Raw genomic sequence first — 20,882 nt, 5'->3', positions numbered from 1 at the left:
CGCTTGGACACTGATTTTAACTCCACGAAACTCTAGCAGACACTAATCCACTGTTGCCGCTTGCCCCCACTTCCTCCTGTTCTCGCTACTGTGTTTCCATACACTTGGAAGTATTCCCGATGAAAAGAAAAATTACAGGAAATTGATGGATAACTCTTTTTTTCGTCAGTCTGTCCCACAATTATCCAAATCATTGAGATGACTTTATGTATAATATGTGGAAAAGTGATGAATGTTTTATACAAACTCAAGTTTTGACTAACCTCCAATTGTTTTTTCTCTCCTTCCCATGTTATTTCTGTTCAGGGACTGTTCTCTACAGTTCTTGGTGCCCAGTCAGTTAATAGCATCAAATCACAACATGGATGGTATGTGTTCAAACAACTGTAGAGTTGAGAAAAATCTCAAGTAAAACATTTCTTTGCGACCAGACAATTTTTACAACATGGACTCGGTGTATACTCTCCAATATCTGTCCTCTTGGCCTTCCAGCGGACCTCTCAGCAATTTTTCAGATTAAGGTCATGGTTGTATCTTGTTCACAGCCGGAAAAAAACATGGGTGTTGCCTCAAAAGAACATTGACACAGCTGATGACAAGTGAGACTATGTCAGTCCTACCAAGGACAGATAGGCAAGAGTGAACAGCAGGTGGCGTAAGTGCTCCTAAGATATCTAGGTGGACTTGAACAATTACATACACCGATAAAGCAAAAAAAATAGATGAGACTAAATAGCGTGTAACAAAATAGAAACATGTGGTGTTTATTTACAATGCAACACAACATCTACAGTATTGCCAGAAACAGGATAGCAGGGTTGACAATGAATGAGGTGCTACCACAGAAAACTGGAACAAAAGTAACCCCAACTATTCTGGAGACAAACAAATCTATCTACAAAAATAACTTTGTGTTAAATGTTAAAATGAGGGAACCGGTCGTTAAACCTGATGCATAACACAAAGTTTATCGAGGGCAGCTCAAGATTTACATTGCCCCTGCATCACCGATCAGCTTTACTTGAAAGCAAATCAAAAGCAATTAAGTGCCTGTGTGACACTGGAGAAATTCGTCCTTTATGAAGACGTTTGCAAGTACTGTAAATACCATATAATCAATATGTATGTCAATGTACTGTAAGACAGTAGGCCTGCTATGATGTCAAGGTTAGTGAGTCCCAACCTGAGGTTAGAGCTGAATCTAATCACAAGATCATCTACAGGGGAAATAACTTGTAATTAACTGAATAATAAAATAATTAACTTAAAAAAAAAAATCCCTGTTTAGTTGAACTGGTTACAACCATTAGACATTTGAAAACCAATGGTAGACAAGTCCTACTCATAGGGGCAATACGTATGTTTGATCTTACTTGTTGCTTTATCTATGCAAGTGACCAGTTTGAAACATCTCAGGCTTAATTTAATTTTCTTCATCCTCCTCATTTTCATCTAGGATCCACAGCTCTTTTTAGATGGATACATGCAAACATTTGTTGCTTAGCATGCATCTACAATTATTATTTTTTTCTTTTTTAAACTACGTGTTGTGCTGTTGGTGGTGCTAGATACACTGTCAAATGTTCACTGAACTCATCATAGTTCATCTCCAAGGGACCATGAAAAACTGTAGTGGCACAGAGCCATGACATGAAACCAATCTAAAAAAAAAACCAACAACAAACCACATGTATAAATTCATGCTGTGATATAAACAGTTACCTCTTAAATTTAGAAAGGCCAACATCATCAGCACTCAGTTTGAGCGTGTAGGTATGTTGGGCTGGCACAGCAAATGCTGTTGTACATTGCATTCTCTCACAAGCTGACACTGCAACGGCGACATGGAACAGAAAGAAAATGAAAATACATTTTTATTTTAAATAAACATCACATAATCAACCACAAGTGAAATGATTAAATACACTCAAAATAAGATTTATTTGCCTCTCTACTCACTCAAAGAAAACAACACATCCTCGTAAAGCTGTGCTGAAAACAAGTTCTTTTGGCATAGTGTTTCTTCATGTACAGATCAAAACAAGCAAGACAAAGCCACGTACAAAAAAAAGAAAAAAAGATGTCTTCAAACATATTCAACATTTCAGGATGAAAACTTAGCACCTTGTTCCAGTCACTGTGGTTTTCAGACTAGTGTATAGTTGATAGGAAACCATTGTATGATGAGAGCGTTTGGCCATGATGACACTAACAACTACCAGGCATACTCCTGCTCCTTTAGGATTTTCAAGACAATGCAAGTTTAGACACCATGATAAGAAGAAGTGCACTGTCGGATGCAACAGGCTGACACAAGATCAGTTTGGAGCTCATCTTACAAGCCACGTCCACAATTTCACGACAAATTTGATGTTATACACAATGACTCGCCGGACAAAAATACTGTACATAGTATGTGCTGCCAAACCTGTGAAAGCAAATCTAATGGGTTACATGTAATGGCTTCAAAAAAAAAAAAAAAAGGAGAGAGAATACTAATCCTTAATACTAAGGCACTGCTGAAAATAAAATGACAAACACAACAGTGAGTGTAAATGTGGAGACTGCCAAAAGAAATCAACTCTGTGCACAAGGCTGAGCTCCAGTGTCTGCAACATAAACTCACTGCATTTTGTAAGATGTACAGCACAAAAAAAACAGAGACAAAACGGTGAACAATACCAATGGAAGCACATCTAAGAGTGTGACAGAAAGACACATCATCCCCTAAAGGGCAATTTCTTATTGAGCAGAGGTAAGAATGACCTTATGTGACAATGACGTTACAATACGTGCTGATGCCATGCTTATGTACAAATGAGGAGAGGAGGTGATTTTAGATGGAGACTGACTGTGTCCCTTTTGAGACGTGCCCTTTCTGATGAAAAAATTGGTTTACTTGTGTTTTCAGTGCAAAATTCTGAGTTGGTGTTAGCATAGTGCCAAAACAAATTCCTTCCATAAATGCAGGCACACTAAAAAGAAAGTGGGATAGTTGCTAAACGCAGAAGACGGCAGAGACACGTGTACACTCTACAGTGTCGCAGTAGAGGAGGATGAGATCGATTCTACCGTGACCTTTGTAGAATGCTATGGAAATGGGTAGAGTGCTGTGTTACGCACTACTACAGCAACAAGCATATTTAGCTTAATTTCAAAATCACATTCGTCATCATGCAGCTGGGCATGTTATCTTTGCATTGAAAAAAAAAAATGGGAATATTTAAAAATTCAGAACTTCAAAAGCTAAATTAGATTTTTTGTTTTAACTACCAAGAGTGTGTGTGGGGGGGGGGGGGGGGGGGGGGGAGACATGCTTTTTTTTTTCATTATTACGATTATAAGCTTTTTTTGAAAGTGGACTATTTGAGAAAACGTCTCAAATATTTTTTCAAATAAATAATAAATATATACCAATTAAATATCTGTAGGAAAACGGGTAATAAATACTCTTAAAGCTATCAAATGATGATGACTGTAGAAAGGCTTCTTCTTTTTTAAATCCTCATGCTCTTACTTTGAAAATATAAAGCCAGAGAGAAACAGTCCTCTCCTGATTTCATCAAACCTAAAGCGGCAGAAGTAACAGCACACGCTCTGACATCAGCTCTTATGATGAGGTTATATTTTCATGTGAGATTTTTTTGGGGAAAGGGCAAAGACAAAATGTTGCTGTGCACAACAAAGATTTGTAAAAGCAATACCACCCTGTTTTGTTCATAATTTGAAAATAAAAAATAAAAAAGGGAATAAAATCTTCCTGACTTTGGGGACACATCTAAACATCTGCTGGACAAGAAACAGGAACAGAAAATTAAATAGGTTCCATTTACACCTTGCCATTAAAATCAAAATGCAGTTGAAGGAGGCATCTGCATACACAGAAAACAATTTATATATTGTATATTTACACAATAAGTATAAATACAATGCAGAGGTATTGATTTGAGAATTTGTTTTCCTTCACCATCACTGTGGTATACGAAAACTAGGATTTAAATACATCTGTTTATGTGGATGTTAAGGCATAAAGCTGACTTTGTGTCCAGCCAAGAGAGTTAAAAAAAGACATCCTCTATCTGCATTGAGATTTTGATGCCAAGTGAACCTGGAAACGCTTTGCCTTAATAGAGGAGCTCTAGACATATTAATACTGAAAATAAAATCTGTATTTAGGATCACCATACAGACAGCAGCATCAAAGCATGTGTATGCCTAGTTTAAAAAAGATGTTTTATCAAACCAATTAGACTTTTGCTAGGTACACAAGGTGTTTAAGTAGTACGCCTACTGTACAGTCAGCTCTATCATATCAATACTTGTGCTATTTCCCCCCCCAAAGGATTAGATCTGGTAGTAAAAATGTGGACTTTTAACGGATATGTAAGACGTAAAAGTGTATTTACAAATCACCAGGGTCAAACAGCACAACTTGAAATACTGAATTATTCTCCCCCGTCCCCAGATGATTAAAATTGTTCAGGCAGCTAAGATACGACTTGCAGTCTCTGTAGCTCCGACCAGGACGCAATTCTGTGAAATTTTCAATTAGACTCAAACTGTAAAACCAAGTGATCCGCAAATACTTTAAATGTGCACACAGAGGCTCATCAGCCTTTTTAGTTTCACAATAAAATTGCCCACACATTGACCCTATGAATAAACGATAATGTCTCTTTGCCACATGTACTTTGCAGTTTCTGACGGGATCATGTTGAATCGGACGGAAGACATATGGTTTCCCTGATGCCATATAGTCTGCCTGATGAAACAGGATGAGGCGTGGAGGTGCAGAGACAGTGGTTATTCAATGAGCCTCTCCCACAAATGAACAAGTGATGTTTTAAAGGTCCATGCTAAATTCTCCATGATGATCATCTAAGGCCACAATGTTCATTGAAGAAAGTAAAATGTAAACACTAAAAAAAAGGAAGAGAAGAAGAAAACACATCAGAATCACAAAGGACATGTATTGTCTATGAGTTTTTAGTTTTTTTTAAATGAGCACATACCTTATGACATAAGGCACTTCAACTACTACTTCCCGTGCCCTGCTTTGGAGTAGACCCACTGTTTATCTCCTGATCATCTTCATTCTCCTCCTCTTCTTCCTCTTGCCAGCCGCCAAGGTGGACAGTGGTGGGCACGGACGTACTGGAACCAAGGCCACTATGCCCCTGGAAGCCTAATAAGTAATTTAAAAATTTATATTTTCAATAGTTTAGCAAGTGTAATGTGCTTATACATATGATACTGCTTTTCATCTTAACAACAAATGCTAACACATAAATACATTTCAAAACAAGAAAGCCCCCCCCCCCCTTGACAGAGCAAAGTTCAAAATCAATATTTTCATTTACCAGTGTTTGTGTGCAAATCTCTCATTGGCACTGCGCTCTGCCACTGCCCTGAAGTCCTCTGAGGGTGAGAGCTCTGCTGGTGGAGCTGGAGAGACGAGCAATTGTCAATGTACAGCAGAACAGAGCCCAAGACAGGTGGTCCAACACGGGCTATCTTTTGGTCATCAAATATTTACCCCTGTAGACTTGAAAGTAGGTATTTTTCATAAATGTTTCCCACCATAAAAACTGAGACTGCTTCATTTTCTGGAGTAGAACTTTTAATCTCCAGACACACACCAGAAAAGGGCGGCTAGGTATTCTAATAATGATGTTTTCATGCTCACCTCATGCATGTAGATGGCATGGAGGCTCATCTCTGCGGAGGCGAACTCTGACTGCAGTGAATTTTTCTGGATCCGTGAATCACTGTTAGTCATACTGGAAGAGAAAGGTGTTAATCAAAGCTGTTGAAGCAGACGTCTTTGCACTTATTTATCGGTTTCAACATAAGCAATTCCAGCTGCAGTACATAAAACAATGCGGTAGAAAATACAGTGGCTGATGAGTACCTGTCGATGATGGTGCGATCGCTGCGGTACATGGTGCTCTCTGGGTGGACGGAGGAGGGCAGGAGGCCGGGTGAGCGGCCACTGCTGCTATGTGCGAGCTGGGAGGTGGACAAAGAGGCCAGGACACTGGCAGCAGCAGAGGCAGCGGTGCTTGGTGGGATGAAGCGGTGGTCTCGTCCTTGTAGTCCAGATGCAGTTAGAACGGGGTGGGCCAGGACACTGGCCAACAGATTATCAGGCTGAAAACAACCACACATTTTAATGCGGTGACAGGGGGGTCTAGTGGCATATGGATCAATAGCTTTTTCAGAAAAATCTGACCTAGATTTACTTAAATATCCTGTGAAGAAAAAAACAAAACACATATACACTCTTAATGTGTTACTGTTTACATAGCATATGCCTGCTGTCTCCGAACATAATTCAATATTTACACAATTTCATTAACATGCCTGATATATTTTGTGGTACATGGTACATAGTGTGTTTTACATGGTCCTCAGGTTTCTTACCCCAGAGGCAGACTCATTAGAATGCAGTGAGGTGCAGAGAGGCGCCTCAGACAGCAGCAGCTGGGTGGATGGGCCACCCTGTGCATCATGATGCACCTTCTCCTTCAAATGGCTGATAAACACGGAGCTCTCCTGTGGTGGCTGCCAGCGTGGGTTCTTGATGGTGAAATGCATGAGGGACAATTCTGTCTTGCCATTCTCTGCCTGTTGGTACACAGAGGCCTCTGTCTGGCCCGCTGACATCCACTGCAGAAACAATCAAAGTTACATATTAACTCAAGGAACACTGAGACACTGAGACATCAGTTCATTATTCACAAAATGTATTAAATGGGCTGGCTTTAATCCTGGGTAACACAAGGGAAAAAAGCCTTACCGTTGGGTTTCCATGGCGTCTGATGTCCATCTGTGCAAAAGAACAGATGTCTCCTACTCCAACCACCTCCACAGTAAAGTTCCTGAAGAAGTCAATGATCTCTAGAGACTTGTTCCTCAAAAGGAAGATTAGAATGAAGGGTGTGACGATCGGACTGAGCAACTCCTCCAAGATGAACACCTGATTGGGACAAAGACAACATTTAATGTTCTCAGATTGTTAGAATAATAATTTCCTAGAGTCAAATTTGATGAAGGTTCCCAAAAATGCATCGATAAATCAACAATCACAAACAAAGCACATCCATAATTTCCATTTGAGTGGGACAAATTTTGTCCGTATCCATGGAGTTTCTCGCTTCTCACCGCTTTGTACTGGAACAGCTGCGCCACCTCGTCACGGGTCTCGCTCTTGTTAGCACTGCCCCTCCAGTGGTCTGGCATGTAGTGAATGTGCGCCAGCATGCACTGCAGCAGCTGTTCTGGACACCACACCATATGCTCATCTGGGATGAAGGACCTGGCGTAGGACATATGCAAAATGTGAACATTTTCCAATGGTACAACAACACAGTACCTTGTACCTGAGAGAATAAAACGTAAGGCTCTATTAAAGTTGCATTTTTGACAAAGAAAAATTCTGAGACTGATGAGGGGACGGGTATCCTGTTCCCATATTCATAATAAAGTTGTAAATAAAACTGGTCATTGCTCTGGTGTTTCCTGAACAGATAACTTGCCCCCACAAGTTGGAAAGGGTCTGCAAACCCATAAAAAATAAAAGAAACAATAAAAAAGAAGTACTGACAACTTCCTTAAAGTTCACAGTGAAAGAAACTGGCTCTGAAAACTCACCTGGTGATAGTGATCACCACCCCCAGCACAGTGATAAGAGTAAGAATGTGCTGCACTGTGAGAACGTCCTCATCGTAGACTGTCAGTGCAATGAGAACAGCCAACACTGAGCCTGAGAAGAAGGCTACGTTCTTTGCAAATACAGTCAGCAGTGGTGAAGTGAAGGAGTTCATGTATTTGGAAGTGGGCTTGTAACCACGACCCAGGCGTCCATGCAGCTCGTGATCAAGCTCGTTGAAGTGACGCAGGTATAGGTGACCGTACAGGGACCAGCGCCGTGCACCCAGGCTTCCAGGTTCCCGTCGGATCACTTCTGTATAGCTGAAGAAAGCGTAAAGCACCTGCCAAACAAGAATGAAGGGGCATAGCAGCAAGTTGGCCAAACCCAGCAGCAGGATGATTCTACTAAGCTGCTGGGCGAGCTCTAGGCGGTTCCCATTCCGCTTGTACTTGGGGTGAAGGTTCCACTTATTCTGAAACAGAGAGCCGGGACCCCAGAAGAGGATGAGCTCAAAGTTGTACTTGAGGCCCTGGGTGAGGAACACCACATTGCCCAGCAGGGGGAGCTGCAGCTGCACCGGCAGTAGTGATTTGTTTATCATTGCCACCATGTAGTTCTTGAATCGCAGGATGCGGTGATAGATGTCCAGTTCCGTCAGCTCCTTCTTGTGTATGCACATTTGCTGTTCTCGCTGCAGGCTGATGAGCCGGTCCTGGACTTCCTGCCATGTGAAGTTGCATAGTTCATCCTGGGACAAAAGAGGCAAGGAGCACAATGTAATTTGTCAATGCATGACACCACAACAATTGGGACAAAACACCAGTCACAACGTGCATTTGGACTGTTTTTTCCAGCAGCACTTTTTTTTGCAGGCCTCCACATGTAGCACTTACCATTCTGATCTTCAGTGCTTTGATATAGAACTGCCTGATCTCCCAATAGCTCAGAACATTGCAAAATACTTTAACAAGTCGGTAGATCCAGAAAATGGCTGCCATGATGAGAAGAAATATAATCCAGCTGTTCTCTTGAATCCTGAATGGTGGAAACATAGAAAATTTAGAATAGAGAAAAGCTTCTTTAGACAACAGTGGTCAAGGCCTGAGGGCTGAAAAATGAAAAGAAATTACAGTAGATGGCAAACATATGACAATCCCACTCCTGTTCTGTTAACGAAAACTAACCCTTCATTTGGTACACAATTCAAATCATGATACACAGATTGAAAAACCATTGCTTTGAGGGTATGTAGTAATATATCAAACTGATACCGAGCTCCTGTTTACAGGTTTTGGTGAGGTGGCCTGTTTACTTTACTCTTTAATTAGGGAAGCTTCCAAGTATCCCATGTCAAAACAGATAACGTGTTGAGCATCAGTAATCTGTACTTACCTAAAAAACACACAGCAGCCACTACCTCAGCAATTTGTGATGCTCTTTAAAATAACTTCCATGTCATTTTATATAAAAGGGTAATTTTCCGACATAAACAAAATATTAGACTGTTCTTGGGATAAGCATCTGGTTTTAAAATGGAAATAAGACACGGGGTATGACGAGGACAGAGAGGTTACAGATTGTGGGGACAAGCTGTTCCCAATTTAGAATTCCGAGGAGTCGAACATGACTGACTTTGATATAAATGACTTGTGAGCCCCAATCAGAATGAGGAACAAACTGATGAGAGGCCTATTAGACTAGTTAAGGGAAAACAAGCAGGAGGAAGAAATACGACAGAATGAGGAGGGGGGCCGTCCCTTTCAGCCAGCTACTGAGCTGTCATGTGGTAGTCGGCTTGCTGGCCCAGCCAAGTTGTCAGTGTCCCAGCTGGCCGGTTTTACATCACTGAAGCTATCGCTTACAAAGCCCCGTTCCCTAAAGCCAGTTTGAACACAGTACACAAATACCTTTCAGGAATGTTGCAACTCACAGCTACCAGTCTCAGGTTGAAATAAACAACAAAATGGAGAAAGACAGAAACTTCGTAGAAACTGACATCACCTGTGCTTGAAATTTAACAAGACTTAAAAATAACATTTCAATCTGATCCCCAAAAAATGTATTCAAACCTTGTCAGCTATTGAACTGTTTTAAATCAACGGCTACATTTTATGTTTTTAATATTTCAAATTCCAAAATAAATTACTTTAAAGTGCCAGATCTTTTCAAAAAGAAAGCCACAGTTGCTCGAGTCAGCAAATAACTCGCTGACTGTTCATGATTTCAGAAAAGGTAATGAAAAGACAATTTCTTTTGAAATCGTTGCAGTAATACAAGAGCTCAAATAGTCATTGCTTTGCATTATAAATATATGAAGGTTTGTATAATTTTCCAAGGTAAAGCAAGAAACCAACACGGTACAGCTAAATTGGCTACTGTTCCACATTCCTGCCCTGTGAATGCGACGGTATCTTGCCCTCCCAAGTCTCATCTGACTCGATCCAATAAGAAAGTCTGAAGTCTAATTACAACTGTATTAAGCCGGACAAATGAAATCCCTCTGAGTGTCTGCCTCTAAAAGGGTTCTTGTAATATCGAAGAGCATGTTGACTTGAGAACAAAGAGTCTAATCAACCTGGCTGAAATGAGAGGAAAAGCCCATCGGACATAACATTATGGGACTAAAGCTTTTTTTGATTAATTCACTTGGATATTTTTCTACAAAGTTTCAACTATTGAAAGAGAAAAACCTATTAAGCACAAACTAAAGCCCTTCATCATACTCTATCAAACATCATTACCTCTGAGTGCACTGTTGACCGGTTACGATAGCGTCTGGGAGGGTGACTTTGTTCCTGTCCAAGGGATTCTGGCCTGGTCCGGTGTGGTTGACGGCTCGATTGGCAAACAGGACGTCATAATCCACACAGTTGACAAGGAACGTTGTGAATGTGACGACAAACAAAAGCTGACTGTTAGGATGAGACGAGAAAAGGGAAAAAACAGAGATTAGGCTTCATAATTAATGACACCACAATCAATAAGTCAAGATGAGAAATAATACAAAAGAGATTAATACCACTAAATATTATTGAGACAAGTGCCATTATTTACCTTCTAAGTTATCAATTAATAATGGTGTGGTTACGGCAGATCAATTGCAGCTCCTTTATTAAATATGATAACAGGCTGAGGTTTGTTTTGAGCTGTTATTACGAGGACAGATTTTATTCGGTCCCATATTAATAAGCCCACTGTGGCTACTGGCCAGATTCAGTAACACAAATGGCCTACTGGCATGTTAGCAGCAAACATTATCTCAAGCAGCAGGGCTGTCGAATGGACAATATGTTGCTCACTGACACACTAGACCAACGTGAACGAGAGGGGCGCTAGAGGAACTAACAAGAAAATGTATACATGTTTCGCATGATATTCATGTAGAGCTGCTGCTGATGAAACGATCTGGTTGAGCGTGTTTCTTGCTGAAGCCTAAGGCCCTCTTGACTGTCAAAACACGAAGAGGAAAATGCAAGTGACAGCGTGCTCTAAGTCTTAATGAAAACAAGCATCCTTTTGTAACTGCAAACTCAGACTAACGGTCAACCTCAATCAACGTCAACGGGTGCTTGTCATCCAACGCGTGTCCCCGTCTCCCCGTGTCCCCATATCTCCCATCGTGTCCCCCCTTGGGCTCTGTACTTCCCAAATACTTACACAAGTTCAAAGAACTCCGACAGCATCATACAGGCGAAGCCATTCTTTTGATGGAAATGATATATGTGGACAGGCCGGTCAAGGGAAATATGGAATAACACGAGCGAGGTCAACAAAACGAGAGGGACAACAGGGCAAGAAGTCAACATCGTGAAATCCACCAGGTTCTCCATACGACTTCTGGCGGTGCATCTTCCAACGCTCGGGTCAGCACCACGTGACAGTGACAGGCCACTTCGACAGACCTGCTCACTAAGGACACTGTGGTCAAAAGGATATCCTGGTGAAGAAATTATCCAGGTTCTTGATATGGTGCCATGAATCTGTGGGGGGATAATTAAGAGCGTTAAATAACCAACCGTGACCCAGTTTGCATCATCACTTCTCTTTTCAGACTACCACACTGTTGACAACATGCAAGGCGGAGGAATGAGCGCTTATAAATCAAATATATTATTATTATTATTATTACTATTATTATGATATCAAAGACGAATAGACACGATCACCTTTCAGGCCTTCTGGCACGTGCACGAGCAAATCCTCCTCGCCCGGTGGCGAATCCTCCTCAAAGTCCTCGATCCTCTGGTACTCCTGGTAGGCTTCGAAGTTGGCCATTGCGCTTCACATTCTCAAAAGGGCCGACGGGCGACTTGTCGTGAACTCTCGTCCTGTGAACGAACGCGGTGCCCCGGGGGCCCTCCGCTTACATGCTGCGGCTCGGGCGGGTCAGTTCGCGGGGCAGCGTTTAGCCGCGGCTAGCAGTAACCCGCTAGCCCGACGGACGACGCTTGCGTAACCCCGCACTGCCGCGACAGCGGGTGAATTGGAGGCAGTTTCCCAAACAGAGAAGAGAATTGCTCAGCGGACGAGCGACGGAGCCGAATGCCTGCACGCGAGGCTCAGCTAACGGCCCACGCCAGGGGGACGGTGGCTGGCTAGCCCCCGTGAATGATTCAGCCACTCAGCGTAGTCAGGGTGACAACGGGCTTGTTTTGTCCTCGCCCGCTGCTCCTGCTCTTCTTTCGTCTGCTGCTCCGAGTTCAACCTTGGCCGGAGCTCGTCCGCGGACACGCACACACAGCTACGTTGTGATCGCGACGCGGGGATCGTCGGCGCGCTCCGAGGTCGGCTGGCTAGTCGCGTTCCAAAAATACACCATCCCGTGTGCGTCCACTGTTTTTGTCTTTCGCAAAACAAATGTCAACAAAACATCGTTGACGTCACTTCAGGTTTTAATGCTGCGTTCAGGGGAAATGGCGTCAGAGTGGGAAGAATGTGAAAGACGCTTGTTATTGCGACTAGGAAGTGTTTACGCAGTGCTAATCTTGGGGACACATCAGTAAAATAACATACAAATGCCACTTGTACTGTGGTGCGATTATGTGGCCACTCGTAGAGTTAGTTTAATTAACTGCCTTGTTGTATTATCGTATATTATGTCCTTACGTTATATCCTGAATTTTGCCACGTTTGTTGACAGTTCTTTCCACCGCGTGGGGGTATCTTTAGTGTAGAAAATTATTATTATTAGTGTGTACGACTCAGAAAAACAAATTGCAGTTCAACGTGAACGGTTCCCCATCTGCTGTTCATAATTACGATTGAAATGATATTACCCGAACACGGCATGACCTGGTGTCATTTCCGGTTGTAGTTTTCTTGAGTTTTCCAGAAGAAAGAAACCTTTGTCGCTACTCTGTTTATCAATCCGTGGTGCGAAGCTGGTTCTCTTCTCACCGGGGTAAATCACAAACTTATGCTGAACGGCTGAACTGCTCCGGAGCAGGTTTAGTCCGAGATAAGAGATCAAAGCCATTCACCAGTCCAACTACTGACCATCGATCTATCATATTAAAATAATTAGCATCAAATAAATTATTATTATTAAACTATTATTTATTCAAATAAGCGCTGGCACGTGCAGGTCAATTTGTTTAAGTGACATGTAAAAGTGACATTCTACGAAGTGAAATGTAAATAATACGATCAAACAACTGAAAACAGAAAAGAACCACACGTAATTTTTTATGAAATTTAAAGACAGCCTTAAAAACATTTAATGTGAATAAGCACAGGAATTTATCAAGTTTACTAATGAGTGAATAGTTTTGCCCCTTTTGCCCGACGATGATCAAACTATTATGAAGAGAAGCTTCGGAGCTCCGAATTCCGAGGTGCAATGGAACGCAGCATGTACAGACAGGCAGTATTGGCACAGAAATGCATTCTGGGTCATGGTCAACATGGCAGCTCACAGTGTTGCCTGTGGATTACTGTAGAGCTTAACGAGTATTTTTGACCAAATGAGCTCGTTATCACAGAAATAAACATTAAACATGTTTCATATTCTTTGCAGTAAAGCAAGCATCGCTGCTCCCGCGCGGTCGCTGACGTTATACCCGCGATGTAGTAAGACAGCAGACATTTGGAAACTGTCACGGTAAGGTTGTGTGACCGGTTGCTACTTTATTAACAGCTGATCAGTAATTGATGCATGATTGACAAATTCAAATAATCTTGGCATACTTTGATTTCCCAGCCAGTGCACCCTGACGTAGAACATAGTTTCTTTTGTATTGAGATATAGATAGACAGGTAGATAGATAGGTAGAGAATGCCCTTGTGTGTTTGAGTTCCAGGCTAGAGTCAAAACAGCAAGATGACTAATTCATTTGTCGATGGACATATTGTCGATTTCTATTTTCATGCATAAATCAAACAGATAAAACCAAAAGTGAAATGAATTTAATCTCTCTCCAGGTCATGCACACAAGTTGTGTTCAAGAAAGCAAGCAATGTCAAACACGTGCCTGCTCCATCTTCTCACATGTGATGTTTTTCACTTCAAGTAGACTTAAGGTTAATCACGCAAGGTTTTGAAGAATTTTGATCAACTCACAGCACTAACGTGCCCATGTATGGTGAAAGAGTTATTGTCACTGTTCGCATTCCTCCTGTTCATATTGGCCATGAAGTGATCCCCTTCTAGCAGAGCTAAATCACTGGTAACATATTGGCTCGTTGTAGATATATCTGTATCAACCACGATGTTAAAATAATTTGCAGATGAGAAATGCCAGAAGTGTCACCTTTCCACTGGAGTATACAAAGCGGTTAGGCTTTTCTGTTCTAAAACATCCAACTTAGAATGTATCTATATATCAAAATAGTCAATATCATGATGATATGTTAAAAAAATATAATTATCAGATCTTGTAAACTCTCAAGAATTGATATTAATATCAGCCTAAAAAAATATTTTTTTTATTCGGCCGTACTTCCAAGAGCGACTCCAACATAAGATAATGATTCATCACTAATGATTTATTCTTAATATAATAGTCAGGTAATCTGATAATGATATTTGCCTGATTCAGATCACTCTAAACTTTCTGAGACTACAAAATGTCTGCAGGGGTCTTGCTTTTGTTACATTAGCAGTGTAAAACATGTGTGATTTAGGTTATTAAATGCCTAAATGTATTGATATTCTTTGTCATATCAAGGTGGTATATATCTCCAGGATCCAATGGATTCAGTTCCTCACCGCAGCCTGGTAATGCCGTCAGTCGTTTTTGGAGCTTCACTCAGAGAGCCGTCCGCCAGTCTGCCACCAGAACATCCAAACCCCCGGGGGTGGCTCTGAAGTTCATCCTGGGACCAGCGGTACTCACTGTCTCTACCAGGCTGTTTTGCCATGTAGCTTACTGTGAGGCAGATGTGAACAACAACACCCTGGTGGATGTTGTAGCCCAAAAACCTGCGCCCGAGTTCAAATGGCATATCCTGTGGGAATTTGTAAAACCGCAGCTCTTTGCTCTCATTGGGGCTATTGTGGTAAGCTTTTCCGTGTTAATAAGATTGCGACACATGCTGAAGATTATGACACGTCATTTATGCTGTTATGGATTGCTGATCAACTAAACTAAAGAAATGTTCTTTTCAGCTCGCTTTCGGTGCAGCCATCTTGAATATCCAAATCCCCTTGATGCTCGGGGATCTGGTGAATGTTGTGGCACGTTACCTGAGAGACCAAACCGGGAATTATGTCCGTGAGATAACGGGTCCAGCACTGAAACTACTTGCACTGTATGGTGTCCAAGTAAGTACACGAGAAATCTGTCACGTTGCACAGTCGCACAACTAAATATGCCAGCACTTCAACAATCAGTCAGTCTGTGATGACCTAAGAAAGCTGAGCAGTGTGTTTTAATAATGATCAAGTAGTTATAAGCATAGTATTAATATACTTTTCTGCCATTCTTTTATGCATCTATCAATGCCGGGTTATAAACTTGTTTTATTGAAACTATGTTGACTAGTTTTTCTCATTAATTAGTAGGTTGCTTTCTGGGTGTTTCTTTTGCCATACACATTTGAAGACTCTATTCCACTCACTTTCCTTTTTAAAAATTGTCCATGAAAACACCGGGTTTCTGGAAAATGGCTCATTAATCACGTTCACTGTTTAGGGCCTACTGACGACTGGCTACATCATCCTGCTCACTCGTGTGGGGGAGAGAGTGGCAGCAGACATGAGAAAGACCCTTTTCGCATCCTTACTGAGGTACACGTTACAAAAGCAGTGATCGGACACACGTTGTCATACTTACAGTAGTTATGCACTGCTTATACATAGACTATATCTGCAGTTTTAAAAAAAGCAAACCGTTGTTAATGCTGTCATTGTTGTTCTGTTTTGTTTTTGTCTCAGGCAAGATGTGGCTTTCTTTGATGCTAATAAAACAGGGCAGCTGGTGAATCGCTTGACTGCTGACATTCAGGAGTTCAAGTCATCTTTTAAAATGGTTATTTCTCAGGTATTAAGTGTAGATTTGTGTTGCAAAATAATAATGTGTAATGTACGTAAGCTAGTTCTAACCTCTGATTCCTCATCACTGTCATTTTTACAGGGTCTGCGGAGTATTACACAGACAGTCGGATGTTTTGTCTCTCTCTACATCATGTCCCCTAAACTCACAGGTCTGACAGTGGTCGTCCTTCCCTGTCTGGTGGGAGCTGGGGCTTTCATCGGCTCATTCCTCCGCAAACTATCCCGTCTGGCTCAAGAACAGGTGAGATCAAATGTAGTAGGACTACACAATGTCTGGCATACAGTTTCAGTTTCATCACCACGCTGTGACGAGAGGATGCAATATCAAAACATTCATAATATTTTTTGAAACTTGAGATATTAGAAAACAGAAGAGACCATGTTACAAGCATGACTGAATTAAGTTTGTCAGCTGTTATACAAACTGAAAGATGCGTCTGTGGTAATGCCTGTCTTGTGGGATATGTCTTAAAATGAAGGTGGCAAAAGCAACAGGAGTGGCGGATGAGGCACTTGGCAATGTGCGCACAGTGAAAGCGTTTGCCATGGAGGAGCGAGAGCTCCAGTAAGTGAGAGTACATTTTGATCTACTCATAGCCGTCGCACTTTTAGAGTCACACTATACTGTGTCTCTGATTTGTTTGGTAACTTGTTGTAATGTTTATTTCTCCAGGTTATATGCATATGAAGTTGACAAATCGGGTGAAATTAATGAAAGTCTTGGTGCTGGAATAGCAGTTTTCCAAGGACTGTCGAACATTGCCCTGAATTGTGAGTGCTAACTGATCCATACGATGTTAGGCAGATTGGTGTTGGATCTGAAAACTTCTGTTATGGTGATGTTTTTGCTATGTGTGCCAACGATACAGGCATTGTTCTGGGAACTATTTTCGCTGGAGGGACTTTAATTTCTAGGAATGAAATGACCCCTGGAGACCTCATGTCTTTTCTGATTGCTTCCCAGACTGTTCAGAGGTAAAAGACACATCTTGCTCCACAGTGATTGCTCCGTATTACCATTAACTTTTAAATGTCACTTTAAGTGTAGCTGGTGTTGGTGTATAACGTGTGTATTGTGTTTTTGCTCAGGTCCTTGGCCAGTATCTCTATCCTTTTTGGACAGGTGTGTCAAAATTCTATATATGATGAGACTGTGTGTTATCTTAGTGACACACATTTAAAGTGTAGAATTATAAAAGTACAGCTAGTGAGGATTCATGCTGTCAACGTCGACATTTACAGGTGGTGAGAGGAACAAGTGCTGGGGCCCGGGTTTTTGAATATCTCATTTTGAAGCCAACCATCCCACTCTCTGGGGGAGGACGCATCCCGTACAATTCTCTGACGGGACGAGTGGACTTTATGAACATTTCGTTCAGGTTGGAACCACCTCAGCAATACAATTGCTGACATTGATTTAACATTAACATCAAATGATAGCATCTAATGATTTCTTTTTCTAAAACATCTTATTTGTAGTTATCCAACAAGACCTGGCCATCAGATTTTGAAGAGGTTCAGCTTGACGCTGCCTCCGAGTAAAACTGTTGCCATTGTTGGAGAATCTGGAGGAGGTAATTTATTTGGTCCTACTTGTAATTGTGTGACAGGGAAACAGCCTGAAGCATTAAATTATTAATCCAATGCATTTTAGGAAAGTCCACAGTGGCGTCCTTGCTGGAGCGTTTCTATGACCCGACCAGCGGTGTAGTCATGGTGGATGGAATTGACATTCGGACACTTGACCTGTCGTGGCTGAGGGGGCATGTTATTGGATTTATCAATCAGGTAAAGATTAATCATCATTAATATGCCCCATTAAAAAAAAAATAGGGATAAGAAGAATAGGCCAATTTTATACAGTGTTTGAATTTGTAGCTGTCCAGTTCTCACTGTACTGCATCTTTCAATCCACTATGCAGGAGCCAGTTTTGTTCGGTTCATCTATCATGGAGAACATCCGCTTTGGGAAGCCTGAGGCCACAGATGCTGAGGTCATTAACGCAGCCAAGCAAGCCAATGCTCACCGCTTCATTACCGGTTTCCCAGACGGCTATAGCACTGTGGTTGGTAAGTGCTCTCAATTAAGCCTTTTACTGCTGTTAAGAAACTCTGGGAAATGTAAATAAATACTAAGCACTGGATTTTCTAAACCCAGGTGAGCGAGGAGCGACACTATCAGGTGGCCAGAAACAGCGCATTGCCATCGCCCGGGCCCTGATCAAGAACCCCTGCATCCTGGTGCTGGACGAAGCCACCAGCGCCTTGGATGCGGAATCGGAGCGAGTGGTACAGGAGGCTCTGGACAGGGCCACAAGGGGTCGCACTGTGCTCATTATAGCCCACCGGCTGAGCACCATTCAAGGGGCTGACCTCATCTGTGTCCTGAGCAATGGATGCATTGTGGAGGTGAGTTAGCAGAGTACTCAGAAACACCGAGGTGCTGTTATCTTCCGTTAAATGTCTTGGCGAATATTTAAGGTTGAATATTAAATATTTAACATTGTACGTTCAAGGAAGTCATATGGATGTTATTGATTCTTCACTATTCAGTTATATCTAACAGTTTCCTCTTTTCTTTGAAGGCTGGGACTCACTTGGAACTGCTGAGCAAAGGAGGAATTTATTCTGATCTGATCCGCAGGCAAAGAGCCGAGGGACAGAAATGAACACTGGAAAACATGTTTACTCTAGAACGACAATAAATAATGGAGTTTATTTTTAAATGCATAGGGAAGGCGAGGGAGGACATGATGAATTTTGTAAAAATGTATTGTAAATGTACAATCTCCATGTCTACTTTTATGACAAACTCAAATTGTACGTACTTTATAAGTGGACCAACTTGGTCAGCCTGTGACGATTAACAAATCACTCTCCTGGACAGTCTTAAGTGGGAAGTTCAGAACACCTGTCTTGACCTGTATAGAATGATAAAATATAATGTATAGAAAAATGTATTAAAATTTGTTTTGATTAGTTTACTGTATGTTTTCTATGTTTTTTTGTCTTTTAACAAATACATGTTGGAGGGACTTAACACTTAAATGCTGATGAGGAGTTAATGCTTTGTGGATAGTGTCATTTATTTGGTTGACCCTCTATTTAAAACCCTAGAGTTGATTGAGGGATGAAGAAAGCAGCAATGTACTTTCCACTTAGCTTCGGATGCTCTCCACAATTATGTTTCTTTATTTAGATCCCAATATTAAATGACTCATACAGGTGATAACTATTATTATATGCATCCTTTTTATCTCTGTCTTGCATGTGCGCTTGTGCATGAAGTCATGCGCCCAGGTGAATATTAGCCATCACTGTTATTATGAGCTCATTTGCCGAATGGAGTACATAAACACTTAAGATTTGCATTCCCTTTAAAATAGTGTTTACATCGTTGGACTGGCAAATTGGGCTGTTTGAGAAATATATTTAAGAACTCTAAATATACTCATACAGCAGGAGAATCCATTTGTAAATGATCAACCTAATTTAGGTAAACACATATAAGATGGTAATTACAGATACCCCCCACTGACCATCGATGGTGCTGCGGTGGAGAGAGTGAGCAGCACCAAATTCCTGGGGGGGCACATCAGTGAGGACCTCTCCTGGACTTCCAACACTGCATCACTGGCGAAGACAGCCCAGCGGCGCCTCTACTTCCTGCACAAACTCAAGCGAGCGAGTTCTCCCCCACCCATCATGTGCACATTCTGCCAGGGCACCATTGAGAGCATCCTTTCCAGCTGCATCACTGTGTGGGGCGGAAGCTGCACTGACTACAACAGGAAAACCCTGCAGCGCATAGTGAACACAGCTGGAAGGATCATTGGTGCCCCGCTCCCCTCCCTGCAAGACATATACACCACCCGCCTCACCTGCAAAGCGACAACAATTGTGAGCGATGCCAGCCACCCCCGCACACAGTCTGTCCAGCCTCCTGCCCTCTGGGAGAAGGTATAGGAGCCTCCGTTCCCGCACCACCAGACTCACCAACAGCTCCATCCACCAGGCTGTTAGGATGTTAAACTCTTTCCCCTCTCTACCCTCAGCTCCATCCACCAGGCTGTCAGAAAGCTAAAAACTCTCCCCCCTCAAAAGAGAACACTCTGGACTCTGGCCCACATAATGGCTGTCTTTGCACTACTATGCCACTTGCACACTTATGTCAAACAGTAAACTTTCTGCTGCTATAACTGACTATCTTTGCACTATTACAACTTCTAACTTATACATAAAACTTTTTCCTGCTACTTCTTACATCTACACTGTGAACTCTTTTTTTCTCTTATTGTTTATTTTTTTAGTATCAGTAAAATGTCTTCATCTACTGTTTACCTTATTTATTGTTTTTACTTAGTGTTAGGATATATCTGTCTTTATTTGTTGTGCTTGTGCACTTTACTGTTTACTTCAGGAAATGTCTTGTCTTGTCTTCACCGTGGGACAGGGAGGAACGTAATTTTGATTCACATGTGAAGAAATTGACAATAAAGCTGACTTTGATATCACTTACAGTAAGTATCCACATAAATAACAGGCTGTTATCTTCGCCAACAGCCTGTGGGTCTCATACTAGTTTAGCTCCTGTAAAACATTTCTTCATGTTGATTTCCTTTTACAATCACAGTCTCTATTAAAATAATGTTTCTTTAAACAATAGGGATTTTCCTCTGACTGCTTCTATGGTATCGTCGCATCCAGTGATGTTTAGTAGTCTGGTTTCAGGAG

The 20,882-nt window shown here is 41.7% G+C and overlaps 2 protein-coding genes across 2 annotated transcripts; one reads left to right on the top strand and one right to left on the bottom strand.

Annotated features, from left to right (window-relative positions):
- Positions 1–1,856: 1,856 nt before the first annotated feature.
- Positions 1,857–13,029, bottom strand: atg9b (autophagy related 9B). Its single transcript, XM_035633248.2, has 14 exons — positions 11,821–13,029; positions 11,591–11,634; positions 11,312–11,376; positions 10,396–10,566; positions 8,548–8,689; positions 7,654–8,402; positions 7,165–7,318; positions 6,800–6,979; positions 6,424–6,669; positions 5,912–6,150; positions 5,687–5,780; positions 5,361–5,445; positions 5,013–5,185; positions 1,857–4,919 (listed from the first exon to the last, which is right to left on the bottom strand). Exons 1-13 carry the CDS (start codon positions 11,927–11,929, stop codon positions 5,031–5,033), a joined length of 2,433 nt encoding a protein of 810 aa, XP_035489141.1. The 5' UTR covers positions 11,930–13,029; the 3' UTR covers positions 1,857–4,919; positions 5,013–5,030.
- A 137-nt stretch (positions 13,030–13,166) lies between these two features.
- On the top strand, positions 13,167–19,127 carry abcb8 (ATP-binding cassette, sub-family B (MDR/TAP), member 8). The gene is made up of 16 exons (XM_035633250.2): positions 13,167–13,754; positions 14,821–15,151; positions 15,261–15,416; positions 15,787–15,881; positions 16,029–16,134; positions 16,228–16,389; positions 16,628–16,713; positions 16,822–16,919; positions 17,018–17,123; positions 17,238–17,271; positions 17,391–17,527; positions 17,628–17,722; positions 17,803–17,936; positions 18,071–18,218; positions 18,307–18,557; positions 18,734–19,127. Exons 1-16 carry the CDS (start codon positions 13,651–13,653, stop codon positions 18,815–18,817), a joined length of 2,127 nt encoding a protein of 708 aa, XP_035489143.2. The 5' UTR covers positions 13,167–13,650; the 3' UTR covers positions 18,818–19,127.
- The last annotated feature ends 1,755 nt before the right edge of the window (positions 19,128–20,882 follow it).

Source organism: Scophthalmus maximus, chromosome 5, assembly GCF_022379125.1.
Source record: "Scophthalmus maximus strain ysfricsl-2021 chromosome 5, ASM2237912v1, whole genome shotgun sequence".
NCBI lineage: Eukaryota > Metazoa > Chordata > Actinopteri > Pleuronectiformes > Scophthalmidae > Scophthalmus > Scophthalmus maximus.
Note: the sequence above shows the minus strand (reverse complement) of the source record. Positions and strands in the feature narration are given on the sequence as shown.